Genomic DNA, 23,125 nt, shown 5'->3' with positions numbered 1-23,125 from the left:
GTGTGTACAGCAAAATGATGGTAACACTGCTACCCAGCAAGCAGTTGGCTCAGTCCTCAAAGTGGATCAGACCATCGTATGGTACCGCCAGGGCTTCAGTCCTCTGCCCACTGCTGCTCTGTCTCACTTTGAAGGGGATCTGGCAGCCTCTCTGCTGCGTCCAGCATGCAGCTCTCTGTGCTGTGGGGTTTTCCCAGGCAGTTGTGCCCTTCACATTACTGGGGACATTTTGGCATGCTGGCAAGTATTTAAAAAAGCAGCAGCTCAGCACTACTTCTGCCTCCACCAAAAGGAAGATAGTCTATATGTCTCTCATTGAAACGCGCTGCGTAGCTATGCTAGCATACACTGCCCTTCTCGCTATTTCATTATTACTGATATTAATCTGTATTACTATCTCTGTGAACTTATCTCAAATACCTCACCTTTACATAGCCACAAAACAGGTACAGAGCAGACGGTGGCAGCAGAAGCTTACCAACAGTACAATGCCAGTCTGCTTCCATCATACTTCAAAATACCACTTTGTATGCACACTGTCACTCTGTTGTACCTTACCTGACGGAACAGCAGCTCCTGTTCAGCTTGCCTCTGCCCTGGCTCTAGTTCTGGTGGTGGCTCTGTTTCCTCTTCATCACTCTCAATGGGCTCTTGCTTCACCTGCACCATATTGGCCAACCCTTGCACCTCCTTTTGGCTTGAGACTCGGTCACTGTATGGCTCCTCCAAAAGTGCTTGGTGTTCTCGTAACTCCTCTTCCGTCTCCTCAGGGTGGCTTTCATGCTGGCGGGCTGGTTCATTCGCTTTTGGTATCATCTGAAAACATCCCAGAGGTTAACTGATAAATAAAGTGTAACACATCAGAGTTAAAGCTGACTGTGCTCTCAACTAAAGAATCAACTTAATGAAAGCAAAATAAAAAGTGACTTAGCATTTCTTACAAACTAGCTCCAAAACAAAAGGAGAATTATAGTAAAGAGAAAGAGACTGGGTTAGCCTATTAATCTCTTATCAGGGAAACATGTCCTAAGTAACAATGATCCTCTTATTTTGTTGTTTGATTTTTCTCTCATGAAATTGGAATCCCCTAAAGCCTGTATGCTTTGCAGGGCTGCTCCACTTCATTCAACGTCTGCAAGGAAACAACCATTTGGCAGTAAAAACCCAGAAGCAAACGAGTGACAGATTTGTTCTCGTCTGGGTTTCCTGTTTGCCAAGCCTCTTTCTGACATACCCATAAATTGCATCTTACAAAATCAGATGCCTTCCTCCTGGTTCCCAATGAAGCTGAAGTCGAGTATTTTAGTTGCTATGGGAGAGAAAAGTTGCACTTGGTGATTTGTACCACAACTACAAAAATAAACACCAAGATTCGTGCTGCCCTGCACTTAGTCAAGTGCTACTAGTAAGCTTGTTTCCTCCAGCGGTCACACTCACTTGGCAACCTCAGATCCCAAGTGTTTGGGAGTCCATGTGACTGTGACCCCAAGAGCCCCTCTGTACCAACTGGCAAAGGGTTTCCTGTTCTGTCAGCAACTCCTACTGCTCCTGACAAACTCACTACACCCAACACATTGCTGTCACAGAATCTATCTATAAAGTATATCATCTGAGGTATCAAATGGAAGCTGGTGACACACGAGTCACTAATATCACTGTGACGTTTATGTACTAACACTACATGAGGAATTATATATACATATTAATTAATTAATTAATTAATAATAATAATAATAATGATAAGGCTTTAAAGTCTGTAACCAAACAAAGGGAGAAACAGGTTTCTTCCAGTCCAGAGGTAAAGTAGTTATCTCTATGGTAGGCAGATTAAGCATTGTGAGACAAAAACAATGGGAGCTATATTGGCATGCAAAGTCAATAGGGAAAACAAGTTGATGGGGGTGGGTGAGAAAAGTGAGCACAAGATGGTGGCAGTACACCAGGCAACAACGAACAGGAATGCATTTCAAAGGTCTACTGGACTACAACAAGGGGTGCAAGGAGAAAACCATTTCATTGAGGATGCTATTGGCAGAGAGCGGTGATTCATGAAGGAATGGATCCTGGATTGACTGAAAACCAACAAGCTCTTCAGAAAGACTTCAAGGGTGAGAAACTGCTTTAGACAAGGGTTGTAGCCTATTAGGTCAAGTCTTAGTGCTGGTCTACACTGGAAATTTACACGGACGGAGCTACTTTTCTCAGGAATGTAAAAAATCCACACCTCTAGCGGTGTAGTTAAGCCAATCTGAGGGCAGGTCTTCACTACAGGGGGGGGTCGATTTAAGATACGCAAATTCAGCTACGCGAATAGCGTAGCTGAATTTGACGTATCGGAGCCGACTTACCCCGCTGTGAGGACGGCGGCAAAATCGACCTCCGCGGCTCCCCGTCGACGGCGCTTACTCCCACCTCCGCTGGTGGAGTAAGAGCGTCGATTCGGGGATCGATTGTTGCGTCCCGACGAGACGCGATAATTCGATCCCCGAGAGATCGATTTCTACCTGCCGATTCAGGCGGGTAGTGTAGACCTAGCCTAAGGCTAGCCTAAGGCTAGGTCTACACTACAGCCTATGTTGGCAAAACGTAGGTCACCCAGTGGCGTGAATATTCCACCCCCCTAAGCAACATGAGTTACACCGTCATAAGCATTCATGTACACAGAGCTATGTCAGCAGGAGAGCTCCTCCCCCTTGAGGTGATGGGGGGTGGGGTATTATCCCTATTATGCAGATGGGAACTGGGGGGGTCTGGGTGCAGGAGGTGAGGCTCGATGGGATGGGGGTTCCGAGTGTGGGGGGGTGAGGCTCAGTGGGGGAGGCCCAGATGCACGGGGGTTGGGTGAACAGGGGGAGCAGCTCCCTGTACAGTGACCCCTCCCCACACCTGGAACCCCCCAACCAAACACCCAGCATCGGGAGCCCCCTGCACCCAGAACCCCTCTACCAAGCCCTCTGAACCTTCACCCCACCGAGCCTCACCCCCTGCATTGGGAGCCCCCTACACCCAGAACCCCACTGAGCCCCAACCAGCTGCACCCTGACCCACCAAGCCCCACTCCCCCAGCTCCCATCCACCCCCACCGAGCCCTAATCACCTTCACCTGAACTCCCCCACCGAGTCCCTGTGCATCCAGTTTCCCCCCTCCCCATACCAAGACTCCCCACCAAGCTGCCCGCACCCAGATTGCGCCACACAGAACCCTGGTACTCGAGGGAATTCTGCACCAAAAAATTAAAAAAAATTAAATTCTGCATATTTTATTTGTTCAAAATAGCACAGTAACACCATAAAAATATAATCATACCATTTTCAATTATTTTGGTAATTTATTTCAAAATACTCATCAGCAAATAATTGAAAATGGTGTGATTATATTGTCTTATTTTGACAAATAAAATATGCAGAATTTTTAAATACTGTGCGCAGAATTTTTAATTTTTTGGCACAGAATTCTTTCAGGAGTAGCATATGCATAAGGTGGGTGAATTAAAATTGCACAGTGAACTTTATTTCTGGCATTTCCTACCTTCTGAATGCTTGACTTTGCAACCTTAATGTTCTTTTAATGTACGTTTGTGTGTGTAATTTCCTAAGTTTAAAAAAAACCCTGAAAAAACAAATTCCATCACGGGGCATCATATTGACACCTCCAGGTGTCACCAGCAGGATTGGAACCGATACGTCAAATTCACCACAAAGACCTCTGCCACTTGAGCTAACGGGGTAACTGATAGCAGTGATAGGCTCTCATCCAATATGTGGATCAGCACAAGAGGGGGATCAGACAAGCAGTTTGCCAGTGGGCTTCAGATATTTGCTGATGGTGAAGGAATAGTAAGATTAAGGAATCCTGGGTTCCATTCTAGGCTCTGGAAGGGAGTGAGCTCTAGTGGGTACAGATTCTTCTGCCCATCTCCCTCCCAACCAGCCCTTATCCCAATTCTGTCTCTTTCCCACCCCTGGCTCTTTCTCCCAGTCCCACTTTCCTTTTGCCCACCCAGACCAAGTTTCCACCCCACCTGCTTCTCAACCCAGTTCCAGTCTCCATGCCTGGCCAGTCCTAGATCCTTGCTCCGGGCTTCTTGTCTGAACTGTCTCCCCCACTCATCCCATCCCAGCTCCATGCACCAAGCCTACCCGCTCCTTATCCCAGTCAACCCCTTCCCTGGCTCCTTGTTCTAGTCTCTTTGATGAGCACATTCCAGTTCTCCCCCACACCACAAGCTCCTTGTCAGATATGTTTGCCTTCCCCTGCACACTGGTTTCTAGTCCTAGTCTCTTTGTCTAGCCAGTCACAGTCTCCTCACAGCTCCTCATTCGAGCTCAGTGTTTTCCTGTCCCAACAGGCTCCTAGTCCGTCCTCTGCCCTTGTGTGTCTCACCAGCTGTTTCCAGATTTCTCGCCCAATCAGTCTCCGACTCCTTATCCAGCAAGTCTACTTTCTCCCTGACACCCCTTCCGTCCCAGTCTCACCAGACTTCTTGCCTCAAGCTATTCTTTTCCCTTTCCCCAGCCCAGCTTTTGTCTCCTCTGCATTTCCTGCTCCTCTCTGCTTGGGAACTCCAGGGGTTCACTGAGATCACAGCAGAGACAGGCTCTCAGTTCCAGCGCTCTCAGTTCCAGCGCTCAGCACCACCCTGGTTCTGAGCAGTCATTACAGGGAGAGCATGGTTTTGCTCCTGTATCTCTGGAATGGAGCATTCACAGTCATTCTGTGGGGCAGACGGAAGCATTGCTTCACCATATGTAGGAGCTGTGAGGAGATGGTGCATGCTCAGCTGCTCTGTGGGGATAGCACATGTTCAGTCAGCGCTAGGAGCTGTGAGGGATGGCATGTTCTCAGCTGGGTGGCACATGCATAGGCCGGTCATCACTAGGAGCTGTGATAACTCATTCCGTGAGGACTGAAACTTTGGAGGTTTGAGCAACTAAACGCTAGGGATGGCAAAAAGCACGTCCGTGACACAGAAGCCACCTTGCATTCAAATTTCAAGTCCCTGCTCCAAAGGATGGGGAGGACTAGAAATTTTAAAAAATTCTGGCAACATTTTCTTTTAACATCGGCAACACATGTTTTTCCCCCCAGCCTTGTTCTCAGAAAAGTTTGAACTATTTTGGCAGAAATTTTCCAAAAAATTCAGCCTGAGGCAGACATCTGACATGGAAAATTTAAAAGCAAATGGTAAAAGTTTGGCAACCCAGAGTGCCATGAGCCCTGCCTATGATTAAAAGACAATAATCCATTACGTGATTTTTAGTTATGCTGCTACGCTACATAGAAGGACCCTAAAATATCTGAACGTTCTGAGAATAATTTTTCCATGTACGCATTTGGATGTTATCCCATGGGATAAAACTGCCACACACACAATATGTTAAAGCATTTTAACTCATTACTTTAACAAGTAAAACAAATGGAAATTGTCCTCATTCAGCTATGTTTTTTTTTTTTTCCCTCCCCCTTTTTCCATGGACATGACACATCACAATTTTAACTAGGTCTGAGTTCAGGCTACTGAAAGAGGCATCAGTCTGCACAATATCACACACACACTTCAAACTCCTGGGAGGTCTAAATGAAAGCCTCAATGAGTTCAGTAGGTACGTCACAGTGAAGTCTTTGGACACTTACAAGTTTTGGCAAGGGAAGTCTTAAAAAACTAAACAAACAAGCCACTGAAGTGCAATTTACTTACTAACAAAGAAACTGAACCTACTGCCTGCTTCCAGCAATCCTGATTTTGAACTTCACTACACAAAGCATGTTTAGAATGAGGTAAGGGAAATCTCCATAGCAACAGCAGCTCCACACCACATCAGTATGCTAGCCTGAATGAAGTCCAGGGCTGGCACATGCATAGCCTAGTGGCAAATATCCAGAAGTACAAGATTGACGTCAGTAGCTTGTGTAATCATCCCGACTTAGCTTTATTCTATAAACAAAGTGTTTGGGGGGTTTTCTTCCTTTAAATTGTGACTCTCTCTTTTACTGGAAAGATTTTATATGGGCCACCACTCAAGCAGGCTAATCCAGCTTCTAGTAGTTATATTTTCTCATATAACTGGAACAGTGAAAATATTTGGAGAAATGTTCACCTGAAATGGAACCACAGCACTCTGAAAAGCAAACTGGCAGTCTGAGTTTTCTTTCAGAATCTGTCAGTGTGGGGGGATTTTTTAAGAAACCACAACTGGGGCTCCTTGAGAATTTTATTTTATTTTTTTTAAATACTAGTACAAGTATGCTGATTAGAACAGAACTAAAAATAACTATAAACATTTCTGATCTATTCCCCACTCGGAGCAGCTTTCTTTTTATTGTAATGACTAACAGCTGACTTTACCTTCCAAAGAAGTGGGGCAGATTAGCAGCTGGGGTAAACTGCCATAGCTCCAGTTACACCAGCTGCAATCTTCCCCCATGTGTTTAAAGGACAAGTTTTAAATTCAGATTCTATCCTCACTTATGCGAACCATTTTGTCTTTGAAGAAACATACCTGCACAACAAGTTGAAATAACCTCTTCTTTGCTACAGATAATCTATCTCTACACCATAATCTATTTGACCTGCAAAGCGAATGCAATATTTGTGTACTGATGAACAGCTTTGTGCAACACACGTATACTGATCAGCTGTTCTCCAAGTGCTTCATGGAAAGTGCGAAAATACTTAAACACAGATAGCACTTTCCAGCTTCAAAGCACGTTATAACTATTAACTAATTAATACTCACAAAGCCTCTTTGGGCTAGGAGAAGTCCCCATTTTCAGATGGGGAAATGGAGGCAGAGAAGATAAAATGATGTGGCCAACGGCATGGGGGGGGGGGGGGGTCGGCATTGGAGCTGGGAATGGAAGTCAGGAATTCCTGGCTCCCATTCAAGTGCTCTGTCTCATTACTCTCTCTCTCAGAAGATTATCCTGGTGAGCAAACTTTAAATAAATCTGAACATCCTCTTGAGTAGAAACACCCCTTCCCCAATTAATCTTTAGTTTATTTTCAATGGACTCTTTTACTTTACTTTTATTTTATTACACTGCTTTACACTACACTCTTTCTCCTCCTTCAAGCAAAATATATGTACAATATATCCATTTCCCCCTACATTCCTTGAGAGCATTGTATGCTCTCCTCTCTAAAACTGGATAAGATGCTGATGTGGAAGGCACCATAAAGAGTTTTGAAAATATGATTGGAAAACCAGTAGCTTAAATTGTACTTCCTTTCCCAGCATCTGGATCAGAGGTATCATTTCTTACCTAGATGATGATATGAATAAACCACTGTATGTAACCCAATATTTTTCACAAAATTATGAAAAAGAGATCTAAGGATGAAGAGCAACTGATTATATTGTTAGAGGCCATACATATTACAGTGAGAGAAACCATTAACTAGGAACGTTAGCTAAAGGCTGCATTAAAATTGCATGAGCAAGAAAGCATTTACAATCAGTGTGCCTACCTTGTTAATGTGAAGTTGCTGTTGCTGGAATTGCTGTTTGTGTTTCTCCAGGAACTGTTGATGCTGTTGCTGGATCACTAACTGCTGGAGGGCCTGGGCATTCTGGGGAAGGGGAGCAGACTGCGTGCGCCCCAAGGGGCGGTGTTGCCGGAGTTTGTGTATTGAGGGGGAGACCCGATCTGCACCAACCAGAGACTGTGCATGGAGGGGCAGTGGCCCCAAGCCTGAAAGATACCAGTCTGAAGATAATATGGAGGAAAAAACAGCAGAGAAGAAAAAAGGAAGAAAGGAAGGGAGAAAATGGCTATTGAGTACTCCGATGGTGACAATAATATACATATTGTTAAAACCAACCACCTTGTCATATTTGCAGCTGAAGTATCATTCCTTAAAAAGTAAACAAGAACAGAAAGTAAACAGTTACCATTAGAAAAAAGAATGTTTGAAATACTCCTGTGATATATGTATACATTTTAGCGCTTCCAGGGAATTTATACCAGGTCTGGGAATTAACAGTGAGATATGAAGTCTTATCTCTAGATCGCTGTTTGAGTTAAGATCATGTTGCTGGAATCTACAAGGAGTTAAAATCTGATAGCTGAACTATGTGAAACGACAGTTTTAAGCCTAGTTCCAAGTGAAAAAGTGTCATCACAATACATCACAACTGGTATCCGCTCACTCTTTTGGGCACTCTCAGTAGAAACACTAGGGATAGAAGAGGCATAGAGATGGAACTACCTTCTCACCCCAGATCAGGGTTACACACACTGGGAAAGCTTGCATTGCCACTGCTGTGCTGTACCTACTCTATAGAATAAACTGGAGATGACAACTTCCGGTATGGTAAACCCAGCACTTTCCAGGAGCATTAAATACAATGGTTGCCCTGTCAATCTAGCCAATTCTGCCTCTGATAAATAAATATGGTCACCTCAGTATTTTGCATACTTGGAACATGGAATGCAGTGAATATTGAGTTAACATTATATAGTTAACTAAGGCAAAAATTTTAAGATTGACCACTGTATATTTTAGGAGGTGGGGAAGATGTTTAAAATACATATTTATAGTTTTTAGTTTAAACTAATATTTAGCGGTAATAGTGCTGATGAAATTAATGCCAGGATTTCCTGGTAAATATTATTTAAGGTTATATAAAAATCTTGGAATTCATCAGCATTTTGGACAGCTTCATGCTATTCTGCATTACTTATGGACTTACAGTTGCTAAATCATTCCCCTGAAGCATTTCAAGAATATGAGAACTATAAAAACCTAGTACCATTACTGCAGTTAGGACAAAAAAAGTGAATTACTATGGGGCAGGCTGGCATGGTTAAACATGTACAGGGATTTCCATTGTCATGCCATGTATTCATACACACCTTCATGAAATAGTCACCTTTTTGTGTGGAAACGTTCACACTTGGTTTTTGCCCAACAGGGAATGTTTTTGGAAGATATTAGCAAAATTCTTTCAGTTATTTTCTTATGAGAAGGGGAAAATATACACACATTTATACTGTAAAATATCTAAGGACACTTGTTAAAAAACTACATCAAAAACAGCCTAAGTATAAAACTTGAAATAAACAGTCTGAACAGAGGACCAATGCCTTTGTTTTGTTTTATTTTAAATGCTGCTGCTTTTGATGCAACACCAACATAATCATTTGAAAACTGAATACTGAGCATGGGCAGTAGAAAAATGTAGACACAGCTCCTAGGGGCACAAAGAATGCCCTTAACACAGTACACCATCACAGTGCCTGGACTCCATCAGCCCATCCTTCACTCTTTCCCCTGTGCTTACTGCTTGCTCTGGCCGCTTCTTCACTCCTCTCCCTCACCGATCTTTCACTCCCAGACTCAGCAGAGGGCCTCACTGGAGAACACTCTACTGCTAACTCCCTTTGTCTTTTAAATCAGTGGTTTCAACGAGTGGTCCCCCCTCTAAGATTTTCAGGAGGATTCAAACCTCCTTTCGGAAGTTTTTAGGGGTCCGCAAATGGAAAAAGGTTGAAAACCACTGTTTTAAATCAAGGACGATCCAGGCTTAAAAAGTCATGCCGATGAGAGCTGCAGCAGTATGGCATGGTGACAGAGGCGCTCAAGTTGGGTAAGTCGCAGGCTATGTAGGACTTTATAAGGAAAACACTACACTGTAAATCCTACTCGAAATCTAACAGGCACTGGTGTCCTGCACTGCCAGTGACCAACACAGAGCAGGCTGCTGCCTCTGGCACCAACTGATGCTTCTGGGTCCGCTTGCCTGTGCAGAGAGGAGAACGTGATCCCCCTAATGACTCAGAGGGATTCTGCTCCTTCTGCTACCTGGAAGGGATTGCAGGGAGCATAGTCTTAGGGTACGTCTATACTTACCCGCTGGTTCGGCAGCAAGCAATCGATCTTCTGGGATCGATTTATCGCGTCTTGTCTAGACGCGATAAATCGATCCTGGAAGTGCTCGCCGTGGACGCCGGTAATCCTGCTCCGCGAGAGGAGTAGGCGGAGTCGACGGGGGAGCCTGCCTGCCGCGTGTGGATCCGCGGTAAGTACCTTTAAGTTCGAACTAAGATACTTCGACTTCAGCTACGTTATTCACGTAGCTGAAGTTGCGTATCTTAGTTCGAACTGGGGGCTTAGTGTGGACCAGCCCTTAGAGTCACGTGCAGACACAGCAGGCCTGGCAGCCAGTCTGAAAGGGGCTTTGGAAGCTTTTGCAAACTCAGTTTTGGCTTGCTAGGTATTGCGGTGCTGCTCCTGAACAATGGCTGAGAAGGAATGCTGTGATCTTTGGTGACCTCTTTGTTGCTGTGGAGGGGAGAGGAAGGGTGTGGCTGGGAGAAGGGGGGAGATCTAGCAGCTTCAAAGAAAACCCTGTCCACCACATTGGAGACTTTCCCCCAGTTCCAAAGGGGAACAATTTATTTTGCTGTGCTCTGGTAGAGCACAGGACAGACTTTTCTTCTGGCCAAGAAGATGTGTCATTTTTGAATGGTGGTCAGGCCACCAGCAAGGAAGAGAGTCATAGCAGCACTTCAGAAAAACTGAACAAAACTAAAATCAAGCAAAAATTGGAGCCAATTGATTAAAAATGTCTTGAGTCCAAACTGCAGCAAAGTTAAGGAACTCTGGAGGGAGAAATGAGAGGGTTCCCTTTCCTCCTACTCTGTAGCAGATGGTGTCCTATCTCCTGCAGAATTCTGGGAACTGAACAGATTGGACAGCTGGTCAGTGGAAACAGCTCAGCCTGCCCCGAGAGCAGCAAGGTCTATTGAAGGCCCATTGTTACAATCGACACACCTGCCTGAGAAAAAGAATTGCCAAGTACTTAGAACCAAAACCTCCTGCTGAGCTGCTCAAGACAGAGAAGGGGCTGGGGAAAGGATATGCGGAAAAGGAGAAAACATTAACGCCAAAATAGGAAATCACCTGTTTGTTCTACACGGGTAGAATATCAAGGACGTACCAATATAGCAACAGTACATTCTAATTTAGAATTCTGTGTTCCGATGTTGATAATCATAAAAAAGTACATTAAGCTTCATAAAACATGTATACATTACTAAATCTCATTAAACTGATTCCCTCCAAAGCACTAGGCAAATCATTGGGCTGGTCTACACTGGGGGGTGGGGGCGGGGTGTCGATGTAAGATACGCAACTTCAGCTACGGGAATAGCATAGCTGAAGTCGACGTATCTTATTTCAACTTACCTCCCGTCCTCACGGCGTGGGATCGACGGCCGCGGCTCCCCTGTCGACTCCGCTACCGCTGCTCGCCCTGGTGGAGTTCCGGAGTCGACGGGAGCGCGTTCAAGGATCGATATATCGCGTCTAGACTAGACGCGATATATCAATCCCCGATAGATCGATCGCTACCCGCCGATCTGGCGGGTAGTCTGGACGTTCCCACTATCTCTGCCTCAGCTTCCCCACACATAAAGGTTTATTATCCTGACAAACTGGGAGTTATGGGGATTAGAATGTAGAACACTGTCTATAAGGGGCCAAATCCCGAGACTTCGATGTGAGGTACTGATGATCAGCACCCTTAAGGATTTTGCTTTTCAAATTTAAGCGTCATCCAAGATATAAAAACCAAAGTTTCTCAGCAATTTAAGTACCACTGAATGCTTTCTTGCATCTTCCACCTTAGCCCGATATTGGAAAGCATAGACCAGAAACATAATTCAGAGGTGGCCACTGCTTAATATTTACTCTTCTTAGAGCAAATATGTGTCTCCAATCAACTACCAACAACTGGATAATTTTGAGAGTACAACACAAGGCCCAGATTCAAAGCCATTATGGATAGTTTTTGAAATCTTAATAATGAATATGAAACACCACTAATTTATTATCTTTTGAAATTTAACAGATTTAGTTACAATTGAAAGACAAAACGGTTACTCACTTTCTCGTAACTGTTGTTCTTTGAGAGGTGTTGTTCACGTCCACTCCAATCAGGTGTGTGCACGCGCACGGTGGCCGGAAGATTTTTCCCCTAGCAGTATCTGTCGGGTCGGCCTGGGCGCCCCCTGAAGTCGCGCTTTCATGGCGCTCAACACAGAGCAATGCGATGCGTTGGGATGAAACAGGCTGACCTTTCATCCTGTCTGCCACTGCCATGAACAATTGGACCGATTTTCTGAATGGTTTCGTTCTCTCGATGTAAAAGGCCAGTGCCCTGCGGACATCCAGAGAGTGGAGTCTCTACTCCCTGCCGCTGGAATGAGGCTTAGGGTAGAAAACCAGGAGGAAGATGTCCTGGTTGATGTGAAACTGCGACACTACCTTCGGGAGGAAAGCCGGGTGAGGCCTGAGCTGCACCTTGTCTTTATAGAACACGGAGGTTCTGATGTTAAGGCCCTGAGCTCAGACACCCTCCTGGCCGAGGTTATTGCTACGAGAAACGCCACCTTGTAAGAGAGGTAGAGCAGGGAGCATGTTGCTAAAGGCTCAAAGGGGGGCCCCCATGAGCCTAGAAAGGACCAAGTTGAGGTCCCAGGCAGGGCCCAGCTGACAGATGTGAGGGTATAACCTGTCGAGCCCCTTTAGAAATCGGCTGACCATGGGGTTAGCAAATACCGAGCGGCCCTGCACACCCGGGTGGAAGGCCAAGATGGCGGCTAAGTGCACCCTTATAGAAAACAACAAGAGACCCTCCTGCTTCAGCTGGCGGAGGTAGTCCAGAATGTGCGGCACTGAAGCTAGCGTCGGGGACGAATGGTGCTGCGCCGACCAGATTGAAAATCTCTTCCACTTGTCAAGGTATGTGGCTCTAGTAGAGGGTTTCCTACTGCCAAGGAGGACATGTCTAATCTGGTCTGAACAGGAAAGCACCAACGGATTTAACCATGGAGCTTCCATGCCGTGAGATGGAGCAACTGGAGGTTCAGGTGTTGGAGACGTCCGTGATCTTGTGTGAGAAGGTCCGGGGAGAGCGGCAAGGTAATCAGGGCTCCCACGGACATGTCTAGGAGGGATGTGTACCAGTGCTGATGGGGCCAGGCCAGTGCTATCAGTATGACCCGAGCTCGATCTCTGCGGATCTTGAGCAGCACCTTGAGAACGAGCGGTATGGGTGGAAAGGCGTACAGGAGAGAAGCCCTTGGAAGCCCTGTCTCTCACGCTGGTTAGCAGCGTCCACAACGAGAGAGTCAGGGGGTGGGTGGGAGTATAAATGTTCGAACCCTCTGGAGGGCATGAAATAACACCTCTCATTGTGCTTGGCAGTGGGCGGCAAGGAAGCTGGGGTCTGCCACAGGGTCTTGGTGGTATCCACAATGGTTTTAATGAGTGGTAGGGCAATATGGGAAGGTCCTGAGGGGGCGAGGATGTCCACCATGGGATCAGCCTCCTCGGCCTTAATGCCCAGACCCTGAGCAGCCCTGCACAGCAACTGCTGCAGCACCCTGTTGTCCTCGACCGCCAGGGCTACGGCTGTACCTGTCAATGCTTCATCAGGTGACGATGAAGAGGAAGCGCTTATAAGGAGCGGATGCTCCCTGCCATCCACCCCCAGGGGGTCCCTCGGGGCAGCGTCGGTGCCAATGGTGCGCTCGATGTTGCCGGGGCTGCAGACACCGAACCCAGTGTTGGCGCCGCCAACAGTATGATGGGAGGAACCGTCGATGGAGCCGGTGCCGATCCCCTTGTCTGTGCCGACGAAGACGGTGGGCCCATCGCCATCATCGGTGCCTGCGCCATAGTCAACTTCGACAATGGTGCTGGCGTGGAAGTCTGGCGCGTCAGCAGTGCCAAGGTTGGTGCCGAATCTGGAACCGCTGTCAGAAGCGTTGATGTGTGGGCAGGCGCCGAGGGAAGCTGCGTAGCTAATGGTGGGATGAAGATGGCTGAGGCTACAGAAGACACCGTGGAACGGTGACGTTGGGTCCCTCCCTGGCCTTGGTGAAAGGCCCAGGGGGCCCAGAAGGGCCACTGTGGTGGATTCTGCCACTGCGGAGGCCACGCCTGGGGCTCCCTCCTGTCTCTCCCGGACCTCGATCTACTGCTCCTACTTCTCCTGGAGCGATAGGAGTCGGACTCTGACTCCGAGGTCTCCGAGACTGAAGACCACAGAGGTGCCAAGCCTTGGTGCCTCGAGAGTCGAGAGCTCGGGGAGCAGGTAGGCTCTCTGTCCGCGTGGGCCAATGCTGAGGGACATGGAGAGGGGGAGAGCTTGGACATCATAGCTGGCTTCCCTCTTGACTGCTCCGGGGAGTGAGTTGGGTCCACTGACACTGGAGGTTCTTCCCTCCTTGGGGGCGAAAACGGCGCCGTAAGCTGCAGGAGGTCCCAGGCGGCTTGGTAAGCCTTCAGCGTCGACGGGAGCTGGAGCTGCTGTGGAGGGACCGGCAACCGTGGGGGCCCCGGACTCAACTGCCTCGCCTGGGCAGGAGTGGACGCGGCCCCAATAGGGGATCCGGAGCTGTGGCCTGCCTGGAGTCTCACTTCTCTGGATTTAGCTGGAGGTGAGTGACTGTCTGGCTTCTTTTTCTTCTGAGGCACCAGTGAGTGGGATCGGTGCCTGCTCTCAACCAGGCCTTGTGAGGTGTCATGTCGGTGCCGAGCGTCCCGGGACGAGTCCTTTCTCGGTGCTGAGCTTGACAACGGTGCCGAGGCACTCTGCGTCGAAGACGACGCGTTAGGAGCCGGGTCTACTGAGCCCAGGTCGGAGTTGGGGCATAGAGCTGCCTCCATGAGGATCACCTTAAGACGCTCTTCCCTTTCTTTAAGAGTTCTAGGGCGGAACTCATGGCAGATCTTACAGCCATCCTTTTGGTGATCCTCCCCTAGGCACCGTAAACACGAGGCATGTGGATCGCTGCTTGGCTTGCGCTTTGCGCAGGCCACACAGTTTTTAAAACCCAGGGAGGCGGAATGGGGGGGAACCCCCAACAACTCTATACTAAGAACTCTAATACTAATAACGGATACTAAGGTGATTATATACAGGGAACTATAGAACGCGCTTGCTAAGCAAGGGCTATGGGAAGTTCCAGCCAACCGTCACTGGCAGTAAGAAGGAACTGAGGGGGTGGCGGATCGGCAGGGCTCTATATTGAGCGCCATGAAGGGACGACTCTAGGGGGCGCCCAGGCCGACCTGACGGATGCTGCTAGGGGGAAAATCTTCTGGCCACTGTGCACGTGCACACACCTGATTGGAATGGACATGCACAACACCTCTCGAAGAAGAAGAATTATTATTATTAGACAGACTGTGCTTTTCATATTACATTTTTAAATGAAAACACCTGCTTTTGGTTTTGTAAAAAGGACAGCAGCTATGCAGTAATTGTAAATACTATACACAGTAAATTAAAAAAAAAAAATTCCCTAAGAAAATACCTTCTCACTGTTCCTTTGATCAAACTGGGTAGGGTTCTACTATTAAAATACTAATAGATTTATATTTACAATGATATTTATAAACTAGTTTATCTTAATCCTGCCAAAATGATAAATGATGTTAGCCTCCTCCCACCTCTTACAGATATGTAATTTGGTCAATCAAAGACCTTTTCCAATGTTGTAGGTGCCCATGACATCAACAATACATGCTCCATGTCATAAACATATATGATTTCAGAGATAACTGGTATTCCCTTATTCCTTTCATGAAATAAATTGAAATGGATTGTACCACTCTCCCAGTTAGGAGCTGCATATCTTAGCCTTTGCACACAAGCTTTGGTATGCTCACCTGTGACTAAGGGAGTTTGTGCAGTTGGTTGTTCCAGTAAGACCATGTGCTGCAGAAGAGAGTTGTGTGAAGTTCCCCCATCCCTTTCCAAAGTCGTAGAGCTCAAGTAAGGAGTGAGATGGGTGCCAGGAAATAAGGAAAGCCGCTGTTGTAGGGTTGGAATAGCAAGTCTCTCGGCATCCTGCTGTCCTGATCCCCCCTGCAAATATACAACTGGTAAAGTATTCAGCTTATGAATGAGTCAATGCAACCACAATCCCAAAGACAACATTAAACATCACTTACACTGGCGGGTCCAGTTGCAGGCAGTCCTAACGTTATGTTGGGCAAGGAAGGAGATGTGTAGAGAGGAAGCTGTGTTACTGAGCCTTCACGATTCGCTAGTCTGTGAGCCAGGCTGGTCTGGAAATTGAATTAAGAAAACTGTGACAATCAGATAATGTAAAGAGAATAGACAGGAGCTACATTTATAGTCTGCCTAATTCATGAATCATCTTGAGTATAAAGCACATCAGAAAAAGGAATGAGAAAGAAAAATAAAAGGCAAATAACTTCACTTCTGATACCAAAAGATTCCGAATGTAGGGGCTAATCTGTGCCCAGTACCCAGTCCAAGTAGATGGGATAGGCACTGGGTGGATTCACTTGTGGATGTGTAATACTCCCACAAAGGTAACAGAGCTATGAAGAGAGTAACGGTAACGCTCCGTCTATGAAGAGAGCCTCCATGGCTCATTCGTCCCTTAAAGTACACGGCTAAAAAAGGTGGTTTTAACAAACAAATTTTACGTTACACAAGATGGATGTTCTCGTCACCAGGCCAAAGACAGTATGAAATGCATTAGTCACCATCAAGTTGTTGTTTAAAAACAAGGTAAAGCTCCATTAAAGAGCCTGGATGTTCGTCTTAGGTGGATATTTCTTGATTTTCAGGGAAGGAATGTGAAATTAACTGGGAGGATTATGTTATAGCCAGCTAATGTGGCACAACGGAACTGTAAAAGTAATTTTTAATTTCACAGCAGTGATTGCTTACAAATATGGACTCAAATATTTATTGCAAATATTAACTGTAGTTATTGAAAAGTGTCTGAAGCCCTGATTAGAAAATAGTTTATTTTGATGGTACTGAATTATGGAATGGACATTTTTTATTTTTGTTTAAACTCCCAGGATTGAAAACAAAGACATTTTCTATAACATTTCTCATGCAGTGACTGTTTTTAACTCTGATGCTTAGAAAAATGGGTATATAATGGGTACAATAGTATTTCATCGTTCTATAGATCGATACATGTCAGCATGGCCATGAAGGGATTTTAATCTTATGGAGTGTTAGAGGTTGTTACCTCATATTACGTCTGATTCTATAGCACCAAAGTCAATTGGAACTTGCAATTGACTTCAAAGGGTGCAGGATTAGGCCAATTTTGGATGATGAAAAGAAAGCTAGTTATCTTTGAACTCCATTGAAGAAACTCACACTGAACTTTGCAAGATAAAGCAATGCTGTTGCAATCCACAAAGGGAAGAGCACGTGCTTAACATTTACTATTGAAAAGCAAGTCTTCCATATACAAAAATTCACTAAAGAAAAATGAAGAGCGAAACTGGAATTGCTGAATACGGTAACATTAAAGCTATTCCTGTGAGAGAGGATCATAGACAAGTGTAGCAATGATACCTTTACAAGATTGCATTTGCCATCTTTACAGCCAAAGACTCTGCATTTCCAAATAAATGGTTTAATTTGACATTAGTCAGTTATTCATTCCCTTTACTGTCCTACCATTTATTCACATGATACAGTAGTAAAGTCATCTAGTTCTCACATATGCTCAAGCTAAGTTCAATTTGCCAGTGAAGTTCTTTCCATTTCTAAAGTCTCCTCCTGTGTATTTGCAATCTTGTCAACCATAATTATTAAAAACCTGTTGAAGATCAGTTCTATCACAAAGGTCTTGTCATCGCTAATTTCTCTGTAGTTGTTAAATATTTCCACTGGCACACACACTAACACCAAGGTAAAATGGTAAAGAACTTGTTTGTGTTTCCACTCACTTACTTGCCAGGGTGATTTTGAACACTTCTTTAGCAATGTTGCTTTAAAGCGTAAACATAATGTATGTTACTGCACCACATGCTGAAAATAAGGTATGTACTGTAGGTGAGGTACTGAAATCTTTTCCTGACTTTTACGGGGTACTGATCTTATAAAAGTAACAAAATTACATCAATTTCCACTTTAAACAGTCAAATCCCCATTTAGTTGTGCCTCAAATAGTCTCAGGGGGTTTATTTGTATTAAGCACAACTGAATGAAAAACACAACAGCTTGAAACTAATTGCGCACACAAAATTTCAGTTCCATTATCATCATCTTAAATATACTGAATCTGTCTATGAATTGTACATAAATGCTGTGGAAATGCAGAGAAGAGCACAAACCCAGCATCTACAGTTTTTGTCTAATCAGGCAGCACCTTTTATAGCTGTATATGAAATAAAATGTCAGTGAATGTCAAATAGCCTTGCATAGGTGGAAAAACATTGTTAAATTTAACACAATATTTAAAAAATAAATGCTATTTATCCACTGTGAACAGAATGGAGCTGTATGCTTTCTACACTTGAGGCAAGTATTTTAATTTAAATAATATAAAAATGATCAGTTTTCCCATTTGGTATGGGTCGAGAGGTGAATCTCTGATCAACTGATGGGCAAATATACACATTTCTCATTTAAAATCAAACACTCAGGTTAATGTGAAACTATCACAATGGAGAAGACTAACTGCTCAGAAATCGTTGATTATTTACAATATACAAAGAGGAAATGGGTCTGATTTACCAGAGACAGTCAATCATTCGGGGTAATACAGAAATTGGAGTCCAGTGTGTGCATTACATTGACCTTTTACAAGACACGTGGAAGCAAGCACTAATCAGGTAATAATATTTCCTGATGTATACAACAGCCTTCATTTGAAAGGAAATATCTGCATTTAAAATGCTGTCTTAATTAACTGTATTTGGATAGCTGCTGACAAATGCATGCAGAAAAGTTTGGAGGAATGGCTCTGTTACCATCATGAAATATCCAATGCTTACAGAAAAGAATTGGTAATGAAGGGCATGACCAGTTTTTGGCAGATGGGAGTGTTGAGGATAGGGAAGATTTAACAGAATAAACTCTAAAATCTGTTGACAGCAGGAGAGTTAGTGCAATAGGTTATCAAAAATTATTTGCCATCCATTAGTGAGTTGTGAGGTTTCCTGTGGACTGTGGCCTCAAAGATCTAGTGGACTGAATCTTCACATCATACCTACTTTTAAAATCACTACAGCACCATAGTTTACAGACTATATTCTTGCTCTCTTCTATAAAATCATAGAACAGGTGAAAAAATTCTGGGTGCAATTTTCAGAGAAACAGCAGAAGAAAATGTTTTACTTTTCACATAGGTTGTTTTGGGAGGCTACATTAAAGCATTTCAATTTAAATTAATTCATAGATCACAGTGGATTTCTTCTCACATGCACCTGGACTAAGGTGTAGAAAAAATGAATAGAAAAGTGTTATTTACCTTTTACACAATACAAAAACCAGGGATCATTTGATGAAATTAAATAGTCAGAAGGTTTAATGCAAACAAGTACTTTTTCCACACAAAACAAAATTAACCTGTGGAACTCATTGCCATGGGATGTTGTGAAGGACAAAAGCATAATGGGGTTCAAAAAAGAACTAGGTACATTCATGGAGGATAGGTCCATCAATAGCTATTAGCCAAAATGGTTAGGGATGCAACCCTATGCTCAGCGCGACCCTAAGCTTGTGATTGCCAGAAGGCAGGAGTGTAAGACAGGGTGGATCACTCCATAATTACCCTGTTCTTTACACTCCCTCCTGAGGCTCTGGTACAGGCCACTGTCAGAGACAGGATACTGGGCAAGAAAGATAATGGTCTGACCCAGTATGGGAGCTCTTATGTTTTTATGAAACAGACACTGTAGTAAAACTGTGAAAGGGGTGGGGAAAGAGACAAGTATCTTTCACATGTCTGGAGAACTGTTTTGGCAATGGACACACTTTACATGTCTGGCATCACTCATGCCTCAGTCTTAAAAGTATGATTTCACTGCTTTACAAGAGGCAATAGGTAGTCACTGAAAGTGGCTATCAAATGCTTGCAACAACAGCATGTGTATCTAAAATATTTTTTGTGCAGAAGTTACTAAGGACTGGAATTAAAGCCTTGGTGAAATAATACATTCATTTGTAAAAAGCAAAGTTATTCGGAGAGAGTGTTGCCTCTGCATATCCACACTCATGGGATGAGCCCTCCCACAACACTGATTTTGGGGAAGCTGTGCCCTTTGGAACGGTACAAGCTTTCCTGTGCAGCACTGAATATTTGTAGCTGAGGTTATGAGTCTCTCAGCAGTCCCCAACTAAATCTGCTAAACCCCAGATGCGATGAGAGCAGAACACTGAGGGGAAGGAGGACTGGCTGTAGTGACAAGTCATTGTTATTACTTTCACTCCTGGGAGCAGTGTAGAGTGAACAAGTGAAGAGTATGCCTCTACTAGCCAAAGGGCTACAAGGACACATGAGCCCAGAATCCAGCAGTGATTCAACCACTGATACTTGTGAGTCTGACTTTTGCTATCAGAGGTGAAACCTCACAGAGAAGGGCAGATGGATTCTATTCTGGTTCACGTATCAACAGAATTGGTAGCTCAATTCCATTTGGGAGGAGACCAAACCCTCCGTCAGTTATACTAGAGCAATCTCACTGAACAAAGTCAGGAGCAACTGAAAGGAGGGTTTTGTCATGGAAATGCATACAGTATGTAACCCTAAGTAAAGCTGTTGTTACGGTGGATGCTATAATTACCCTCCCCCATACTGCCTGAGTCCTACTAAATACATGAAATAGAACTATTGTTCCTTTTATAAAGCCCAAACCAGAGTCTCAGCCACTCTCTTTAGAACAGCCGTGGTGTATTGTGTCAGGCGAAGTGACCAATGCTGCATTACATGAGTGACTTTGTGTTACGAGGTCCATAATATATTTTGATTGAAGGTTTTTAAAATTATGTGTTATGCAGTATTAGAAACTCTAATTGAGCCAAAATCTGTACAAACCTAGAAAGCTCAAATAGCCTGGACTTTTGCTTCAAAAAGCACCTTTCCACTCTCCAAAATTACAAGTTGGAGGACAGCATGATTAAACCAAAATTCTGCTTTGTCAGGAAAGTTTATAAATGTAAATGCATGTATAATATTCAAGGGAAACAGCAAATGCAAAGCCTGCAATGCGAAATACAGCAGCAGGGTCTGGATAATTACACACCATCTTTCCAAATGTGAAGGTTACAAAATGACAGAGTGGGTCACGTATTTTCAGATTCAGTAACAGGAACGTAGGAATTGCCAGACTAGATCAGACCCAACTCTAGTCTAGCATCCTGTCCCTGACAGTGGCCAACACCAGATGTTTAAGAGGATGGTGCAAACACCTGCAGTTTATGGGAGTATTTATTAATAATAATCAGTTATGGAAACAAAAACAAAGGTTAACAAAAGCTAAGATTTAAACTGCATAAAGGTGGGAGGATGCTAAAATTTGGTGGCAAACGTCAACACACTACAGGAAGCCTTTGAGTACTGAGCAGGGGAGAAGGAACTTAAACCAGGTAATATTATATTCCTCCATCCCTGTAATTGAACAATGCTTGTGTTAATCCCCTGTATAAAAAGTGAAGTTATCCCACATTATAAAGCATGAAAATAAATATCCAACATCTTAAAATACTCAAGAGAGTTGGCAACCTATATTTGAGAACAGAACCCTCTTCAAGATTTCCCCCCAACATTCCTTTCCTTTTTTTTAATTTATCAATCCTTATTATGGCTACTGCCAGTTACCCCAAGCACAGATATTTAGGAGCAAACTCAGACTAAGCATGTTACGTACACAACACATTCAAATCTTCACTGGTTAGGAGAGTAGCCATCCTAATCAAGGTTCAGCTTTCCCTGCATATTTAAAAGCTTCCACAAGTTCATTGGAAGCACAAGTGTTAAGCCCAAGGTAAAGAGCAGTTCTGTACCTCTGCTTGAATACTTGTGACTGATCCTGTAATTCCATTCTCAGCACTTATGTTATTAGAGCTGTTGTTTGGAGAACTGGGACCAGATCCAGGAGCACTGTTGCATGCAGAGTCTAAAACACATTCAAAAACAACTATTAGAAACAGTATAAACGATCTCTGCAATGCTATTGGGACAGATCTATCAGGGAAAACAAAAACCCTGAAGATGTAATAAAACATTTCTATATTGAGACTATATCAACAAAGATGTACTTTCAAACAGCGGGTCCAAATACTTACTTACTTACATCTTTTCTCTGCAACCTTTTTTTTGTATATTGTGTCTGGAACTTTAAATATGATTAAACACACAATAAACAATTTAGAAAGCATGAGCAAGCCAAGTCAGTCTATGTCAAACTGTTCTATTACAGTTTTATGAAGTGCCTCCTCCAATCCACTTTAGCCTTTTATCTTAATCATGCTCTCGGTCTTGCACAATTAAGTAACTTTCTGAGCTTTGACATTTTCCCATGCACTCTTCTTGTATATCTGAATTTATTCACGTTTTAAATGGAAAGATAGCTGTCAAGGGTCAGTAATGAAGGTATTTCACACCAGCACCAACATTTACTTTTACAAAAAGTGCCCCAATGAACGTAAGGGGTTATTTGTTAAGAGCTGACAGTGTCCTCAGCATTCTATGAGAAACAGTTATTTCTCTGAGGTGTTGTCATCTACAGAATTGTAGCTTCAGCAGCACACAGGACCCTAACACCAATCTGGAGCCCTGGTCCAATATTGAATTAGAGGAAACAGTACTAATTAGATAATTAATACCACTTCCCACAGCACCTGTGTTTTCCTTGGAAGTCTCCAATCCAAGTACTAGTTTCTTTCGATTCCCAACATGGAAGCACTAGGAAAGGACTGGAATCAGAAGAGTGTGAGCAGGTCTCCAGGCTTCCAAGTGAGGAAGCAATGAACACAGAGGGTGAAGTCTGACTTTCAAGTATACATTTTTTTGCCCCTGGATTACTGGTAGATGTCTCCATGTGCTGCCTTCATATCAGGACAGAAAAATGGGAGGATAATTGAGAAAATAAAAGGCAACCTCATAAGAGTTGTTTTGAGTATCTCCAGACATCAGTCTCTTTACACTTATTGTCCTGCAGCACTAGCTGGACAACTCTCCATCTCAGGGGTAGGCAACCTATGGCACACGTGCCGAAGGCGGCAAGCGAGCTGATTTTCAGTGGCACTCACACTGCCGGGGTCCTGGCCACTGGTCCGGGGGGCTCTGCATTTTAATTTAATTTTAAATGAAGCTTCTTAA

General features: G+C 44.2%; 1 protein-coding gene across 1 annotated transcript in view; it reads right to left on the bottom strand.

Moving 5' to 3' along the window:
* The window catches only part of HDAC4 (histone deacetylase 4), a 453,690-nt gene that overhangs the window by 87,367 nt on the left and 343,198 nt on the right, over positions 1-23,125 (bottom strand). The window contains exons 9-13 of the mRNA XM_065412876.1: positions 21,808-21,920; positions 15,972-16,088; positions 15,687-15,885; positions 7,470-7,708; positions 559-816 (exon numbers count right to left, since the gene is read on the bottom strand). Coding sequence (XP_065268948.1) covers positions 559-816; positions 7,470-7,708; positions 15,687-15,885; positions 15,972-16,088; positions 21,808-21,920 — 926 coding nt within the window. The remainder of the gene's footprint in view (positions 1-558; positions 817-7,469; positions 7,709-15,686; positions 15,886-15,971; positions 16,089-21,807; positions 21,921-23,125) is intronic.

The sequence above is a fragment of the Emys orbicularis genome, chromosome 11, assembly GCF_028017835.1.
Source record: "Emys orbicularis isolate rEmyOrb1 chromosome 11, rEmyOrb1.hap1, whole genome shotgun sequence".
NCBI classification, from domain to species: Eukaryota; Metazoa; Chordata; order Testudines; family Emydidae; genus Emys; species Emys orbicularis.
The sequence above is the reverse complement of the archived record's forward strand: the minus strand, read 5'-3'. Positions and strand labels throughout refer to the sequence as shown.